Source organism: Scomber scombrus, chromosome 2 (genome assembly GCF_963691925.1).
Source record: "Scomber scombrus chromosome 2, fScoSco1.1, whole genome shotgun sequence".
NCBI lineage: Eukaryota > Metazoa > Chordata > Actinopteri > Scombriformes > Scombridae > Scomber > Scomber scombrus.
The window spans coordinates 19,603,683-19,618,481 of record NC_084971.1 but is presented as its reverse complement, the minus strand read 5'-3'; the positions used below and the strand labels follow the sequence as shown (position 1 = coordinate 19,618,481).

Below are 14,799 nucleotides of genomic sequence, written 5' to 3'. Positions count from 1 at the left end.
GTGTGTGTGTGTGTGTGTGTGTGTGTGTGTGTGTGTGTGTGTGTGTGTGTGTGTGTGTGCACATGCATTTGTGTCATTACTCATTTGAGAATGGCAAGTATGTGACAGTAGACAGTGGTAATAGTGTATTTTGATTTTCAGTCTGGATTTAGAGCTCATCATAGCACAGAGACAGCACTAGTAAAAGTTACAAATGACCTTTTAACTTCATCGGACAATGGACTTCTCTCTCTCCTTGTCCTGTTAAACCTTAGTGATGCCTTCGACACCATTGATCATCAAATCCTGTTACAGAGACTTGGACATTTAGGTGGCATCAAAGGAACTGCATTAAACTGGTTTAAGCCCTATTTATCCGATAGATTTCAATTTGTAAATGTTAATGATAAATCCTCCATGCAAACAAAAGTTAGACACGGTGTTCCTCAGGGTTCAGTACTTGGACCAATACTATTCACCTTATATATGCTTCTTTTAGGTAACATTATTTGGAAACACTCAATACATTGTCATTGTTATGCAGACGATACTCAATTATATCTGTCAATAAAGCCAGGTGAAAGCAACCAGTTAAACCAAAGAGATTGTTGTTGACTTCCGGAGAGGCCACACGGAGCACCCACCACTGACCATCGATGGTGCTGCTGTGGAGAGAGTGAGCAGCACCAAATTCCTGGGGGTGCACATCAGTGAGGACCTCTCCTGGACCACCAACACTGCATCACTGGCGAAGAAAGCCCGATCCGCCTCTACTTCCTCCGCAAACTGAAGCAAGCAAAAGCTCCCCCACCCATCATGTGCACATTCTACTGGTGCACCATTCAAAGCATCCTGACCAGCTGCATCACTGTGTGGGGCGGGAGCTGCACTGAATACAGCAGGAAAGCACTGCAACGCATAGTGAATACAGCTGGTAAGATCATTGGTGCCCCACTCCCTTCCTGGCAAGACACATACATCACCCGCCTCATCCGCAAAGCTACCTTGATTGTGAGCGACACCAGCCTACCCGCACACAGTCTGTTCAGCCTCCTGCCTTCTGGGAGAAGGTATAGGAGCCTCCGTGCCTACACCACCAGACTTAAAAACAGCTTCGTCCAGAAAACTGATAGTAGTTTTTATTTTATTTTATATTTTATTGTTTATCTTTTTTGCACTTCAATTTTTACTTTTTAGTATTAGGAAATGTCCATGTCTTATGTGTTGTGCCTGTGCACTTTATCCGTTTTCACCGTGGGATAGTGAGAAATGTCTTCTTGATTCCTTTGTATGTCTGGTACATGTGATTGAATTGACAATAAAGCTGACTTTGACTTTAACCAAACTACAAACATGCCTTAAGGACATAAAGACCTGGATGACCTGCAACTTCCTGCTACTAAACTCTGAAAAAACTGAAGTTATTGTGCTTGGCTCCAAACACCTTAGAAACACATTATCTAATGACATAACTACTATGGACAGCATTACTTTGACCTCCAGCACCACTGTAAGGAACCTATGAGTTATATTTGATCAGGATTTGTCCTTCAATACCCACATAAAACAAATGTCAAGGACTGCCTTTTTTCATCTGCTTAACATTACAAAAATAAGGCACATTCTATTAACATTCATGTACTAATGCATTCAATAACCTAAACTGCTTCCCCAGAGTTGTCTGTGCTTTCTTGTCTCACAGGTAATCCGGGCCTGTAGACGTCGGGATGACCTACTAACTTCAATGTTGATTTTCAATGTGCTTCTCTCTCCTATCCTTCCTGCCTGAGGTTTCTTCCCGTTAAAAGGGAGTTTTTTCTTGCCACTGCTGCCAAGTGCTTGCTCATGTGGGAATGTTGGGTCTCTTTAAAGTTAAACTTGAAGAGTACGGTTTATGTGTAAGTGCCTTGAGATGACATTTGTTGGGATTTGGCGCTAGATAAATAAAGATTGATTGATTGATTGATAGATGAGGAGTAATCAGGGAGCAGCCATGTAGGACTTATAGAAGCAGAGGACAAGTAGAGAGAGGGAGTTGGTCCAGCTGCGGCAGCTAAGACCGGCCCTGGCACGGAGCAACTTCAAGGGCACACTGGGCTCTGTGTCCCAGCAGCACAGCCCTACTGTCCCTACAACGCAGCCTCAGTGACCCCATAAAAGAGTCTCAGTGTCCCCAGAGCTCTGCCCAGAACAATGGCCTCGTTCTCCCTCCACTTCCATTCTAACTCCCTCCACACAACACGACACAATGCGCCCTATTGGCTGTAGTGGCATTCCAAAACCCCCCGCAGTAGATACCGACGGCCCGCGCTCTTGTCGTCCAAACGCTGGACTAACCCCCCGTCACCATCTGCCTCTGTCCTTCATGACTCCCCTCCCTCTCTGCTCAAAATCCGTGTCCATCCAGCCCAAACCCATCCGCACCCCAGCATCGTCTATAAAAGCTCGCTTTGTGGCAGGATGTGATAATAGGAGATACCAAGTGATAGCAGAGACAAAGGGGACAAGCAAGGGTGACTACAGACAAATACAGAAACTAGAGAGTAAGGAGGAAATAATATGAAGAAAATATAAAGCTGGCAGATAGAGTGTCACAAAATTAATAGAGCTGTGTGTATTTACTCTACGTAAACTGACTGAGCTCCCTCACAGATGTTATATCCCAGGCTTTAAGGGTGAGACAAGTATGAGGCTTTAATCCATCCACCAACAAACAGTTTCTATTGAATGAGATTTAAGATATAAGAGCTATAGCACATCTTTCTGCCAAAAACTAATTTCTTCATGGCAGCTTTTGACTAATTAACTGACCTTTGTCAATGAGAGACAGCTGACTGAAAATACAAAGGTTTGGGCAAAAAAAATAAAACAAAAGCAAGGAACAGGCTCAACATGTTGACTTCCCCCTTTATCAGGACACACATACTAAAAAGGGCTGACCCAAAAATGTCTATATGTGTTAGTGGATTGTTCCTAAGAAAAATGTAAGAAAAAAATGTGTAAGTGCTCACCTCCTATTTACATGTTATACACAAGGGTACACTTCTCCCATGTCAGTGTGAGGTTTATCAGTCTAATTTTCCATCTTGCACATACAACCAGACATTTGCATTATGTCATGCTCAAAGTCTATCAATTACACATTGTAATGCCTACTTTTTGTCACAAATGGTTCAAAGCCCTCATTTTACATTACAGCGCTCATAGTGAACCCTGCAAGCACTATATATTTAGCTAGAGGATAATGAGAACATCTTTCAGTATAGACCCAATACATTTAACCTTTTATGTACTTCACCTATAAAATAAAGATTCTTAGATATATAATACCACACAAAAACTTTTTCTCTAACTAAGCTTATCAGCTGGTCTGTGTGGTTCTCTTAATACTGACCTGTGGCAGTGGATTGGGGGGCTTGGTGAGGATACCTCCTATGTACACCACATGTGGCAGGGTGGGCCTGGGAAATTCCAGAGCCATGTCAGTGCACAGCATCCACAGCTGGCTGCCCTGCACCAAGTCAGCCATGGCCACCTGAGGCTTCACTCCGTGTTTCTTCATAATCCGGTCATACTTGGGTAATGCAATATAACGGACTCCAAAGCGTTGGACCAGGTAAACAGCTGTGTTGGTGATCCTCTGGACCAGAGACATGCGGTCTGTCAGCAATGAGTTGAATTCAGGAACATATGAAAGCGGGGCTGGGGCACCCACCTCTGCAGGGTACCACAGACCTGTGCTGAACACTGCATATTTCACGCCCAAGATATGAGCGATCACAAAACCGCACATTTCATTAGGGTCCACCAGCAGCAGGTCAAACTTCGCCTCCTTGAGGCGGGTCATTACCTCAGCACTGCCAACTACAGCATCGCAGTTCTGAGAGTAGTGGTCAAGAATGTCAAACAGTTCCAGAAATGTCAGGCGGCCTGAGAAAATGTTGCTGACTTTGGACTGGAGGAAATTGTCAGCCGTGCTGCTGTTAAAGATCCCTGTGTAACGTTGTAAGTGATAGTGAGGGGAGGGGGGTACCTCACGACCCTCTGAAACTAGAAAATGGGTCTCATGGCCCTCCTGGTGCAAAGCTGTGGCCAATGTCTTGAAGATGTAGAGGTGTGATTCAAACATGATGGGTGGGACCACAATCACTTTAGCAGCCCATGATGCACCGGGACTCCACATGAGGAGGCCAAGGAGGAGTAGAACTGACGAGGGTAGGAGCATGGCTGAAATTAAAGACATGATCAATGTTAACATCATCATAATTAAAGCAAAAGACAGTTACATACAATTAATACATACATACATACATACATACATACATACATACATACATACAGGTAGAGATGTCCCGATTAGGGATGGGAATCGAGAATGGGTTCCAGTTTAGAACTGGTTCCAAATTGTCCGATCCATCGGGATTGTATTAGGGCTGTGCGATTGCCTCTAAATTTCAAATTGTAGATTGTCATTGCTCTAGATTGCCAATACACAATTAAATTGGCAAGGGGGGGGGGGGGCACACGTGTCCTTGGCACGTTTTTTGTTTTTTGTTATAATGACGTTATTTTTAATGTTTTGCATCACATGCATGCAAAAGTGAGCGACACCGCTGCGCTGACAAGCCAGAGACATGTTGTTCCTCCTCACTTCAAGTCGCTGTCATTAACTTTTAACCTACAAAGGCGGCAGTGCCGCAACACTGTAGTAATTTGTGAAAGCCTTTGTGTGAACATTTCAATAGTTACACGTTAAAACAATATTTATTTGCAATTACTCTATTGAACGACCCCGAAGCATGAGCAAACAGGCTGTGTCGGTTCGGATCAAAGAGATGCGCCCTGTCACTGTCAGCACAGGGCTGGCTGACAGTGTACCCTGCGCTGAGAGAAGAGAAGAGAAGAGAAGAGAAGAGAAGAGAAGAGAAGAGAAGAGAAGAGAGAAAGTGGATTGTAGGTCTGTTTGTAAACGGGGCTTCTCTAACAGAAGTATTTCCTCCAGAAACATCTCTTAATGCAGAGTAGAGTGCCGTTTTTTTTTCTTTTTCAAAATCACCTTGATAAACAGCAAATCGCCTGGCGTCCCGCAGATCGTCCCAGCCCTAGATTGTATGCCCCTGAGTTTATCAATTCCTCTTAGTGATGCCCAGGTGTGTGGTGTTGACGGAATGGAAAAAGTGGAACTAATCTGTGAGGGCATGGCAGCCTCCTGACTGTCTACAGCGAACACAAGCTAAAGTTATCTTCAGCTATCTTGTAGTTCATCTTCAAAAACGGCAGTGGTTACAAGCATATTTTGATTTAATGACTAAATAATTATCTTTGTGAGATGAACGTGAAGTATACTGTGAACTTTCTACACTGTCACTCAGCTAATGCTAACGTTAGAAGAGTGGAACAGCTAAAGCTGCGTTCACACCAAAAGCGTCTGACGCGAATTGAGCAGCAAGTCTACATAGAAAATGAATGTAAATGGCGCGATAACACACGATTTTATATCAGGCGGCGCGAATGAAGCGTCTGAGGCGAATGAATGAATGAATCAAGCGTCTGAAGCGGCGCAAATAAAGTTGGAAAAATTGAACTTTTCAGGCAACATCGCGCCGCGACATCCAATCGGCGGAGAGTTTCTCCCGACGTCACAAGCGCGAATGAAGCGATGATCCAAAAATGTATATTTATGATCAAGTGGCGCGATTCAAGCGATTTTTTCGCGTCAGACGCTTGTGGTCTGAACGCCCCTTAACTCTGGCAGTAATAAACGAGACCGGCTAACCAACACACACTGCAGCATTAAACAATTTAAACCAACTCTGAGGGAAGAAAATAAGACGGTGCTGAGTCTGTCTCACCTCAACAACCCTGCGACCACTCAGCGTGTTGGACAATAATGACTTTCCCCTTAAGCTAACGGTGCATATAGATATAGCGATACAAAACGTTAACGTTAATAAGAGCGCCAGTCTCCCTTCTCTGCAGAACGCAGTTTTTGAAAATAAAAAAATAAAAAACATGTGATGGATTGGAAAATAATTTAACTTAAAGATTTAAAGATTTTTTAACATCTTTAAATAGGCCAATGTGATATGCCTCCGAGATGCGTCCTAACACCGGCATCTGGTGGTTGAATGTCATCATTCTTTATCCGGGAAAAAAATTAAAACATTTTGGATAGCCGACAATCAACCTGTCATATCAATGTAAGAGAATTATTAATCTAAATTCTATAAATACTAGAATAACCTGTCAACTGTTCACTCGTAGTAGGCTATCTGAAATTATTATGATAGGCGTAATGTTTTATTGTCAAGGCTAGTTGCGTTTACACGTGGCTGTCAAACAAGACCCCCCCTCGAGTAAATCTCTCTCTCCTTTTAAAAAGTATCCACCAGTGTTTGTTGCTTCTGTGCAGCTATTGCCTGAGTTATCTGAGTGAACTTAGTGTATTCCATTAAGTGTTTTTTTTTTTTTTTTTTAGTATTGAACGCAGGTCTGTTACTACTGCCTCACAAAATGCTCACACTGCCAACATTACAAGTGGATGTTGGACTGCTTTTGTTTTCCAATTTAAAATATTTCCATGCTATAATATCCACAGTACGCTTCTGCCACAAATTGTGCTCTCCATTTATGACACATAGGAAGGACATTTGCTATCTTAAACTCTGATCTACTACTCTATGAAGCTTACAGAGATCTTTCTCATGTTGCATGCCAAACTTTAAGCTTGAATTCAAGACTGTCCTTGCCCTAAACTGAGTTCCAGTTCTGTCACACATATTGGTAAGTAGTACCGAGACAGTACTACATCTGTGTGGTCTCATTATCTTCCCTTAAAACTTTACCTTTCCTAATAAACCTTTCTTTCCGTGCATTTTGATTCTACCAGTTCATCTCTCCTCATCCTCTGCACAGCCGTCACTGACATGGTGTGGGTAGCACCAACGTCATTCTAAACCTCCAGCCTCTCTATTCACAAACACAAGCACAAAGAACCATTATCATGCCACCATGTCATAGGCCTGTGTCCTATATGCCTACACTCATTCTTCCTCTTACTTGAAATCAGGTTTTTCTAATCTACAATGCCTAACCTGTGCTCTCCTTCTACACAGTGTCACGTTAAGGAATGCGTTGACCTTGAGGGGGAAATGTACAGATGACACTCCACAGATGTGACTTTGTACCCTGACATAAAGGAGCTAAGTAAGTGATGTACACAATAAAGCCATGGGCAAAACAAGGGGTGCTTGTTGGATTCTTGTTTAGCAAAATAAGAGGTCCACATTTTGAACGGCATGTTTAACAACATAGCATAATGTTGTAGCATATGATTAAATTCTTAAACTTTTAGATAATATGCAAAGCCTTTTGGAGCATTAGAGAAAGCATAAAGTACATTCTTCTAGAACAGCAATTTAAATATGGTGCTTCAGCACCACATTGCACCCATATTTAGATAATCTTCAGGGAGGGCCCACAGAAGCATGTAAGGTAGAATCTTGCATAATTGTTACTCTTGTGTTAGCATAGTATGTAATCAGCCTTAAAATGTACTGCTAGGCCTAGTTAAGCAAATAAATTGAATGGCACATTTCTTAGGTGTAAATATAAACTGGTCTGCTGATGTCCCCTGTGTGGAGTCCATTGAAGATTGGGGTAATGGGGTGTGTTGTTACAGCTATGTTTGAATCTATATCAAATGGCATGACCCATATTGTTTCTACTGACCATCTACTGATAGCATCTACACAAGATTACATAGTGTATCAGACACCTGCATGTCCACAATGTGGAATTTCTCTCTGTAAACAGCTGGGGCGTGGTAGAAACTCAACGACTGCAGGTGGCCACCATTTTGTTTAGCATTGTCCTCAGGATATCGTTTGCCAACACTTCTCAGCCCAGACTGTTGATGGTAACTATAGAAACCAGCCACTGTCTACTGAGGACTGTGATGCGTCATGACTTAAGTTACTAAAAATGGAGTCTGGTTACACTGTGCACAGGGAGGGCTGAAGAAATTATCTGGATTGAATGAATTAGCAAAAATATGCAAAATATTGTTATACTTAATCAAAAAAAGCAACTGTTTCATTTCATTCAGCATTGCCTACTTCCACGATAAAACTGCAGTTTCTTATCAAGTTTTACCCAATACTCTGCAACCATTATCTTTTCCTTAATTCATCTACAGTTAATATATAAAACATTTAAAATCAGTAACCAAAAATATATTTGACATACTTCAATATTGATTTTTATTTACTTAAAATAATATTTTCATTATATGACCATCATTTTTAAGTTTTGTTTTAAATAATTTAATTATTTAGAATTTCATGTTATCAACTTGGAACGCAGGTCATTGCATTCAACATCAGTTTGATTTTATATGATAATTATATTATTTTATTATACTATATTATGTTTATATTTTATTATGCAAACATTTGCCATATTGTGATATGAATCATAACCAGAAATATTGATATATTTACTCAACAAAGACACTTCAAACCGCAATAACTGCATCTAACCTTATTGATACTAATTAATGGGTCTTTCTATTTAGATGAAGAGCAAACTAGCATGATAGAAACTGAGAATGACAATAACATAAATGTGATTTTTTACTAATTACCACCTTGGTTTCAAACAAACTAAATGCCAAAAATCTATTTAGACTGTCATAAGATGGTAATTATACAGTGATAATCACTCTGTAATACCATAATCTAAATGAGCATTTTCTTGATTTAGCACAGCGGGAGGAGAAGCCTTGCTGCTTCACAGTGGGGGTTCATTAGCTCAATGCACCCTGTTGAGAGGGGAGATGTGACTTCCAAGAACTGATATTAAGTCAAACACAAGTCAGCCTAAGCGGTTTGTTTTACCTCATAGCCTTTAAATGGTGCTTGATGAACTGATCTAGGGTTTGTTTGCTGCAACACAATCCAACTGGGGCCTCTTGATGGATGCTTTTTAGCATACCAAAGCTTTTGAGTGTGATGGAATCATTATCTATCGCATATCATTTTCATCATATCACAATTTAAACTTTGATGATGAAAATAGACATGCTGGCATATGTTGATCTGCAAGCAAAATATCTTAGTGCATGTATGTGCAAAAAGGCACATAGGCTCAAAGTCTATGGGAGGCTAAGAATAATGACTTGTTAAATCTGAGGGTGGAACCTGGAGCACTTCACAGATGAGTTAAGCTAAGGTTGAGAGACAGAGTCTTTGAATTTTAGTGACAACAAAATTAAAGTGGAAAAAAACACTTGACTTTAACACACCAAGGAAGCCACATGAGAAGCTGTTTATAATGGCAACATGGTCTCTCCATATGCCCTCATCACTTTAAGTTTCTTCAGCATTTGACAGAGGGCATGTTTGACAAAGAGCCAACTTATAAATATCTCCATACAACAGGGTCAGTAAACCAGCCATACATTCCTCCACGTGTGTTTCTGATCAAATGTATACACAAGTTTACTTACTGAAGCATTTTATTTGCTACCCACACCCAGTGTTACCCAATTCTATCCAGGTGGCCAGATGTAATCTGAGATTACATTCTGTACTTTTGGATAACATACTATACATTTAGGCTCTGTAAATGTCATTGCAAAATGGTACACAAATATTCGTTCAGTTCCATTCAGCCCTTTCTTAACAACATCTTTAAAGGTGTGTACATTATGCATTGTTTCCTCTAACCTTCGGAATCCTGTAGCACCCCCACAACACCTCAACCATCACCACTCAAGAACAGGTAAAACAGGCTTTTCTTCCCAAGAGTTACTTCCAATAAACAAATAAAGCAGAGGACTGAGAAAAAGCAGTAAGGTTGCCCGTAACCAAAGACCACAGAAACTCAATAACATTATGCACTGAAAACAAAGAAGCACTGATTAATGCGAAGACTGTTTGAAAGCACGTATATAGTGGCAAATAAAGGGTAAAAGTATCAATGTATGCTTTAAACTGTGCTCAGGCAATATATTAATTTTGTTCAAATGACTTCAGGGATGATATTAATCATTAGATTTGGATTGACAACCTTAATACTTGTGTACACACTTTCTCTCAAGTACTGCAAGCCACCTCATTGTATGTGGATTTATCCATTTATCCCTTTTAATGAGTTAAGCTTCCTGCAATGATACACCTCTTAGCTAAGCACACACAGAGAGTTTGACTTCAAGCAATACTGTACAAAGATATCCTGAAGAAAAAGATTTTAAAAATTCTAAAAAAAAATGTTGGCAGGTTTGGTGGTGACTTGTATATCTGCTCTAGTCACCTCTCATCTGCAGATTCACAGGTTACATTTTTTTTGTTTTTTGTTTTTTTTCAAATATCCAGTGATTATTTTGCTTTGATGTACTGTAGGTTGGCTCATTAGGGTAAAAAAGAAATAGAAACACTGTCTTAAGGATAAATGAGCTTGGAAAATGAGTTCACCTTAGTTTTCAGGTCATATACTGGGAGACTGCCACCTGAAAATTTGAGTTTATAATGGAATTGTTACCTTCTGTCATGTAATCAGCTGTAACGGGATCACAAAGTGTTATATAGGCTATAATTTTTATATCACTGATACTCAAACTTCTGTCATCACAAGTATAGCTTATTGTTTTAAAACAGTGTTTTTATGGAGCTTAATACAAAACTCACACATCCCAATATTAAGAGTGTTAAAATTGGCCAATATAACAAATATCTACATCTGTTCCAGATGTAAATATTTTTAAATTATGATATAAAGACCCAACAAACTAGGTTTAGGAATGTTTTAATATAGTAAGACTAAAAAATAAATTAATATCAAAGACAGATTACTACTGAATTCACATACAAAGTAATGAAGTAGTAGATAGGAATAGCCCATGTTGACTTAAATAAGGAGCCTGAACGCCACACAGCAACCTGGCTACACCTGTCTCCAGAGGTTTAGACCCTCGCACCTGAATTTTTGGTTACATAAAACAGCCAAACTACGCGGACGAGTTCATAGCTGTTAGCTGTAACAGTATCAACTGTGCGACTCTATGCTTAAACAATTAACCAAACTGGAGTTTTGTTGAGCAAACTGGGCTGAGTTTACGCTGCACCTGTTGTGATACGCACTTAGCTTGTCTTGTGTTGGCCTTACCTTGAGACATGGATGGTGCACAGGACAGGTGGGGGGGTAGAAATGCAGTAGTCCTAATTTTTCTTGAAGGTGAATTTAAAGTGTCGGGGAGATGAAACACAAAAAGTGGTGAGGACTTAGAAAAAAAATGCCTGTGAAGTAGAGTGGGTCCCCGGGTATCGAAGACAGGCAGAGGGAACATTAAACCCGCACTCCCTCCCTCTCACAGGGGCGGTGAAAGGCGGGACCAGCGGTGTAGCACGATGGAAAGGAAGGGAGTGGCAGTGAGGAGACGAGTGCCGGAGTGGTTAAGATGGTGAGCACAATAAGGGTGGGGGGCCTCGGCTCATACAGGTACTTGGTTTCAGTCGGTCAGCTGACTCCATGATGTTGATACTGTCAACAGTTAGGATGAATGTATGGGCCCTTTTGTTTGGACTGATAAATAAGGCCACCTTTCCCTGTCTGATATCATGTTTGATATCTTTTTTATTGGCCTGGTCTATTTGGTGTCATATTTAATATCTACTATGATTCATTCGTTGATCATAATAGTGCTTATATTATAGGAAGATTGTGCCTCTGAAGTAGAGGAAATTATCAATGCTTATCTGTAATAATTATGCTTCAAAACATTTTTACATTATTAGGCTACTATTAGGCTTGATCTCATATTATGGTACCTCTGTCCAACGAGATATTGTACATGGTTTGAAGTTGTAAAGCTTCAAGCTATTATTGTATTCATTACCAACTAACCTACTTAATATATGTTTGTATGATTTGATTACTTTAATAGTAACATGCACAGTTTCCCAGAGCCTTAATGAGAGTTTTTAAGTTCCTTGTTTGTCAGACCACCCATCCAAAACTAAACTATTTTTTAGTTTATAGTGACATAAAAGAGAAAGAAGCCTTCTCTGAGAAGCTGGAACCAGAAAATGTTTGATATTTTTGCAAAAAAAGTTTATGGATCAATTATGAGCAATAAGTAACAACAAAATGGTTTACAAAATTGTGTGTAAACCCTTCACTGGTGTCTAACCTTTCTAACGTAGTTCCTGCCGCTAATACTTTACTACTTTTTGCCACTGTAAATGTCATAAAAAATGTATTAATAAAAGGTTTTTAATCAAGTGTTCTTATTGCTGATGTTAATAAATGCATATAAGTGGTGAAATGTTTTTGTTTTTTGGTTGTTGTTTTATTTGTTTTTTTTTTATTTATAGCTAAACTATAAATGATTTATTTACCATTACAAAGCCACAAGTTACAACTGATTAACCCTTTTTTTAAACAGGTGCCTTACTACAAAGTGGAATCCATATTTTATAGTCTATATCTTTTACTTTTGATCAACTATAAGCATGCATTAGAAACTGTAAGAGATACTGCAGCCTGAATGCTTCATTGTGAGGTAAAGCTGATGGTAATGAGAGAGTAAAAGAAACAGAGAAACTGGATAGTATGCAAAGATTCTTCATCCTTTAAGGCAGGCAATATGTTATTAACCATTTTATACATTAACATAACATTATGTACCTCACTCACTCAACTGTGTGTGTGTGTGTGTGTGTGTGTGTGTGTGTGTGTGTGTGTGTGTGTGTGTGTGTGTGTGTGTGTGTGTGTGTGTGTGTGTGTGTGTGCGTGCTCTCGCGCTTCTAAAATATTTATGACCAATGGCTTGAAGATGAAGTTCCTGATGGTGCTAGAATTGAGCACTGTGTTCTACTAAAACCTCATTGCCCAAAAATGCGTTGTAATGTTTCTTTATAATCAGCAAGAAGAAGTGTTTTGCTGAGACACATTAATACACCATCAGCACCAGTTTATGTGTGTTGTATTTATTTTTCAAACAATTGCTGATTTTAATGTGGAAGAACTGAGGATAGTTTTGTCTCAATGTATCCACCACACAAACAAATTACAATGATACAGCACAATATACACATACGAAAGGAGTAAAATAGTAAAAGCTGTTATACTAATGCAGTTTGCCTGCAGCAGTGGCCGGGAAAGGAGGTTGAGTTTACTCCCCCACCTGCAAACAGACAAGAGAAGACAGATGCTTATCAGGCAGCAAAGAGCTGAAGGTAAAGAATTTAGATGGATAGTTCATTGTAATTATGCTGACGCTGGGACTTAACAGTCACACAAAGAAGTAAGTCTGTTTACATGGTAAACACACACTTAAACTGAGGGGAATGCAAAATGATTTTGGGGTGGGGGTTGGGGTTAGAGAGCAGAGCCATGGTGTGTGTAAAGACAAATGGATGTTTCTTCTCTAACAGTGATCCATTTGTTTATGCATCTGCCCTTCCCTCTCCACCACATACACACACACAAACACACACACTTTTCATCTGTTTCGATACATTCACTGCCCCGTTGTCGCATTTCCTCAGCTATGCCCTGAGTCATCATAATATGCCACACTGCTATTGGCTAGAGGGCTTGAGCATCCACTCTTCCCTCCAATCCAGAAAGGCCTGTAGATTTGGAGTGTATGCAAGTACTCATTCTCCATTTGTCTGTTAGCTGGCTCTTGCCTTCACTCATCGTGTGTCTCTTTCCCACTTTGTCCGTGTGCACTCTTTCTCTCTGTTTCACTCTCTCTTTTCTCTCTCTTGCTCCTCCTATGCTATTCTCTTTCTCCCTCTTCCCTTCCCTCCCTTTCTCCTGCCCTCCCCCTCCTTCATGTGATATCATGTGTGTTACCTGAGCTCCATATCAATATTTAATCACCCTGGGACACCCAATCTACAGAGCATGACAGAACTCTCCCGTAGAGTGATGGTCATGGTGTGTGTCTGTGTGTGCATGCATGTGTTAAAAAAGGAAGGCAGAAAAAGGGGGCACTTGGGGTGCTAAGACTTACATATTTTGAGAGACATCAAAAGCTGCTGAGAGAGCAGGGAGGGAGAAGCATGGAAGCAAGGAGACTGCCAACAAAGAGAGAGAGAGATATAGAAAAACAGGCAGGCATGAGGCAACAGGGGGAGCTTGGATTGTACAAAACTAGGCATTAAAAATGACACACAAGGCAATGATTTGATGTCTGCCTTAGTCATGGGATTACAAATATATTATAAAATGACCAAATTAATAAATACTACCTTTCTATATTTATGAAAATTAAAATGATTTGAGCACTGAATGTAATGCACTGAAAGCGACATGGCTCCACAAACCAAAGGTGGTCAATATTTGCAGGACAGAAGGTCTTTGTATGTTTTTGAATTATATTTCTATTTTATACTGAATTTGGGAAGATGCCACTTCCATAAATGTTGTGTTCTGCTCCCTAGTGGACAAATATTAGTATTACAATGAAGTAAAGTACAGATTAATATGTGTTTCTATCAATATTGTTCTTAAAATGAATAATTACACAATAACTAACATTTACACAGAATCAATTATCTCAACTATACAATTACCTCTTCTCAGCAGTACTGCTGATATGTGAAGGTTGATTAGTATATTTCTTCTCAAGCATCCTTCCTGCCAGATGATTAATTAATCAGAGGGCTTCGTCAGCCAGTTGTTGGCCAGTTGAAGAACTTGCATCTTTAAAAAAAAGAAAAAGAAAAAGAGGTTGATGTTCTGGATACATAGTAGTCAAGTAAAGTGCATTTCATTCACAGCCCAAAACTACAAATATGCCTAAAAAGA

The 14,799-nt window shown here is 39.9% G+C and overlaps 1 protein-coding gene across 1 annotated transcript in view; it reads right to left on the bottom strand.

Moving 5' to 3' along the window:
• Positions 1 to 11,329, bottom strand: part of ugt8 (UDP glycosyltransferase 8) — a 43,199-nt gene extending 31,870 nt beyond the window's left edge. The window contains exons 1-2 of the mRNA XM_062439614.1: positions 11,146 to 11,329; positions 3,374 to 4,206 (exon numbers count right to left, since the gene is read on the bottom strand). Coding sequence (XP_062295598.1) covers positions 3,374 to 4,206; positions 11,146 to 11,326 — 1,014 coding nt within the window. The 5' untranslated portion in view covers positions 11,327 to 11,329. The remainder of the gene's footprint in view (positions 1 to 3,373; positions 4,207 to 11,145) is intronic.
• Between the last annotated feature and the right edge of the window lie 3,470 nt (positions 11,330 to 14,799).